This window comes from Prunus dulcis, chromosome 2 (genome assembly GCF_902201215.1).
Source record: "Prunus dulcis chromosome 2, ALMONDv2, whole genome shotgun sequence".
NCBI lineage: Eukaryota > Viridiplantae > Streptophyta > Magnoliopsida > Rosales > Rosaceae > Prunus > Prunus dulcis.
Window position 1 is genome coordinate 11,047,810 of NC_047651.1, and position 2,219 is coordinate 11,050,028.

The 2,219-nt window shown below is 36.2% G+C and overlaps 1 protein-coding gene across 1 annotated transcript in view; it reads left to right on the forward strand.

Annotated features, from left to right (window-relative positions):
* The first annotated feature begins 1,459 nt into the window (after window positions 1-1,459).
* The window catches only part of LOC117619222 (probable phytol kinase 1, chloroplastic), a 2,816-nt gene continuing 2,056 nt past the window's right edge, over window positions 1,460-2,219 (forward strand). Inside the window, exon 1 of the mRNA XM_034349122.1 lies at window positions 1,460-1,885. Coding sequence (XP_034205013.1) covers window positions 1,568-1,885 — 318 coding nt within the window. The 5' untranslated portion in view covers window positions 1,460-1,567. The remainder of the gene's footprint in view (window positions 1,886-2,219) is intronic.

The window sequence follows — 2,219 nt, forward strand, 5'->3', positions numbered from 1 at the left end:
GAATTGCTTATTTGGGGTGATAAGTGATTTTTTAAAATTTTTAGGAAGCCCATTTGGTAAACTAAAAAAAAAATCACTTATTGTTAAAAATTACTGCAAGATAAAGCTATAAAGGAAAGCAGTGAATGAGGTGCTTTCATTTTCTGATTATACAGGAATCAATTTTGAAGAGACGCTGGGTTTAATGATTACACGTGAATCATTTTCTGATTATACTAGAATCAGTACCAACAACACTTTCAACAAAAAGTTTACCAAACGCCAAACTGCTTTCTTTCACACATGATTTCTCTCAAAATAAATCTGACAATGATTATTTTCACAACACAACAATGTCAAACTTGCCCTAAATAACATTTTCCAAAGTTTCAATAAAAAATTTTATTTTATTTTTCAATTTTTACCATTTTCGGACCATATTTTCGATACTTTCTCCAAATGGGAATGCTAGCAACCTTCTCTCTAACCTTCTCCTTTGGACCTTCTTCCTTTCCCTCATGACATGTGTCATTTTCTTTACACTTAAAACAATGCTATTAATACATCAAACAACCTACTTTTTGTTTTCCATATTTACCCTTATTTAATGTATTGACTTTAATGTTTACTTCAATTCATTCAAATTTTTTTTTACAACTTTCTCTCTCTTCGAATAATACAAACTTGCAGCCCCAAATCCAACCCTCTATTATCATTTTGAGAGAGCCAAACCTTCACACCTCAAACAACATGACGTCTCCCACAAAAAAATCAAAATCAAAATCTATCAAAATCATTTTGTTTATTTATCATATTAAAGTTTGCAACTTTAAGGTGAGATTTTTAAATTTGGACTAGGATGTTGTTGTTGGTGCTTGGTAATGGTCCTCAAACCCAAATTTAGTATAATGGCCAATGCTTGCCGTGGCCTTGATGGTCTTCTTACCTTTGCCAAAACTTGCAGGGGCTTTGTTTTTTTAAAGAAAGATTGGGGGAAGAGAGAAAAAGAGGGAGAGAGAAGGAAGAGAGTATGGGGAGGTGGTGAGGAGAGGATGGGGTGGAGATGGGTGGTGCTAAGGAGATGGTGGGGAAGATGGAGGTGCTAGGCTTTGGGGAAGAAGGTGGGGACGACTTAAGATAGGTTTTTTTTAAAAAAAAATATTATATAATAAAAAAAATTTAATTTTTTATTATTTAATATTTAATATATTAATATATTAATTTTTTACAAGTTATTAAGAAAGCTGTAAAAAAAAATTAATAAATTAAAGTCAAGTCAATACATCAAATAAGGATAAATATGGAAAACAAAAGTTAGGTTGTTTGATGTATTAATGAAATTATTTTAAGCGTAAAAAAAAATGACACATGTCATGAAGTAAAGGGAAAAAATCTAAAAAAAAAGGTTAAAAAGAATGTTCCTACCATTCCCCTTCTCCAAATGACCATTGATATTTCCGAAACTTGGTTCAAAGCATGTCGTACAGTTGTCAATAGTAAAAAATAGGAAAACCCGTGTGCGGTCACTGTGTTTTCCATCATTATAAGGAAAAGACTACTTTGAACTCGGTGTGAGTTTTATTTTCTGATGACGAGCCTCTTATCCTTCACCCCAAGCACCCCCTCTATCTACCTCCCCACTTTCTCTAACGTGCGCCATCATCATCGCCTCAGCTCCACCACCCTCCTTATCAGCTACCCGCATCCCCTCCCACGTGTCCATGTCCTCTACCGTACGCCGCATGCTCCCCCACGCCCGTCCCTTTCCGCCTCCGCCCTACGCGCCGCCGCCGATGGCCTCTTGCAGGACGCTGGAGCCACCGCGTTTGTTCTCGCCGGGCAGGCGCCTACGGCCTCGTCCTCTCTGCTTTTCGACAATCTTACGCAGCGAAACCTTCTCCAGCAGGTCATTTTGCTCTCCCATTGATTTTTNTTCAAATCTCTAATTAATTGTTTCCATTTTGATTTTACATTTCTGGTACCCTGTGGAATTTGTGAATCTGTGAAATGCTGAAAATGGAAGTAGGACAACCCCACTGACACTGTTCTGTTTTTCTCTGTTTTTACTGAGAAGTTGAGAAGTTACCGTATTTTACTAAAGGGGTAACATTTACTTACCCAAAAAAAAAAAAAAAAAAAAAAAAAACAATAGCTCCATAGTCGCCTACTTAAAAGAAAAGAGGCCATAATGGCATGTAGTCCTATAACTTTTTCTCAAATTTTTGTCACATAAACCAATC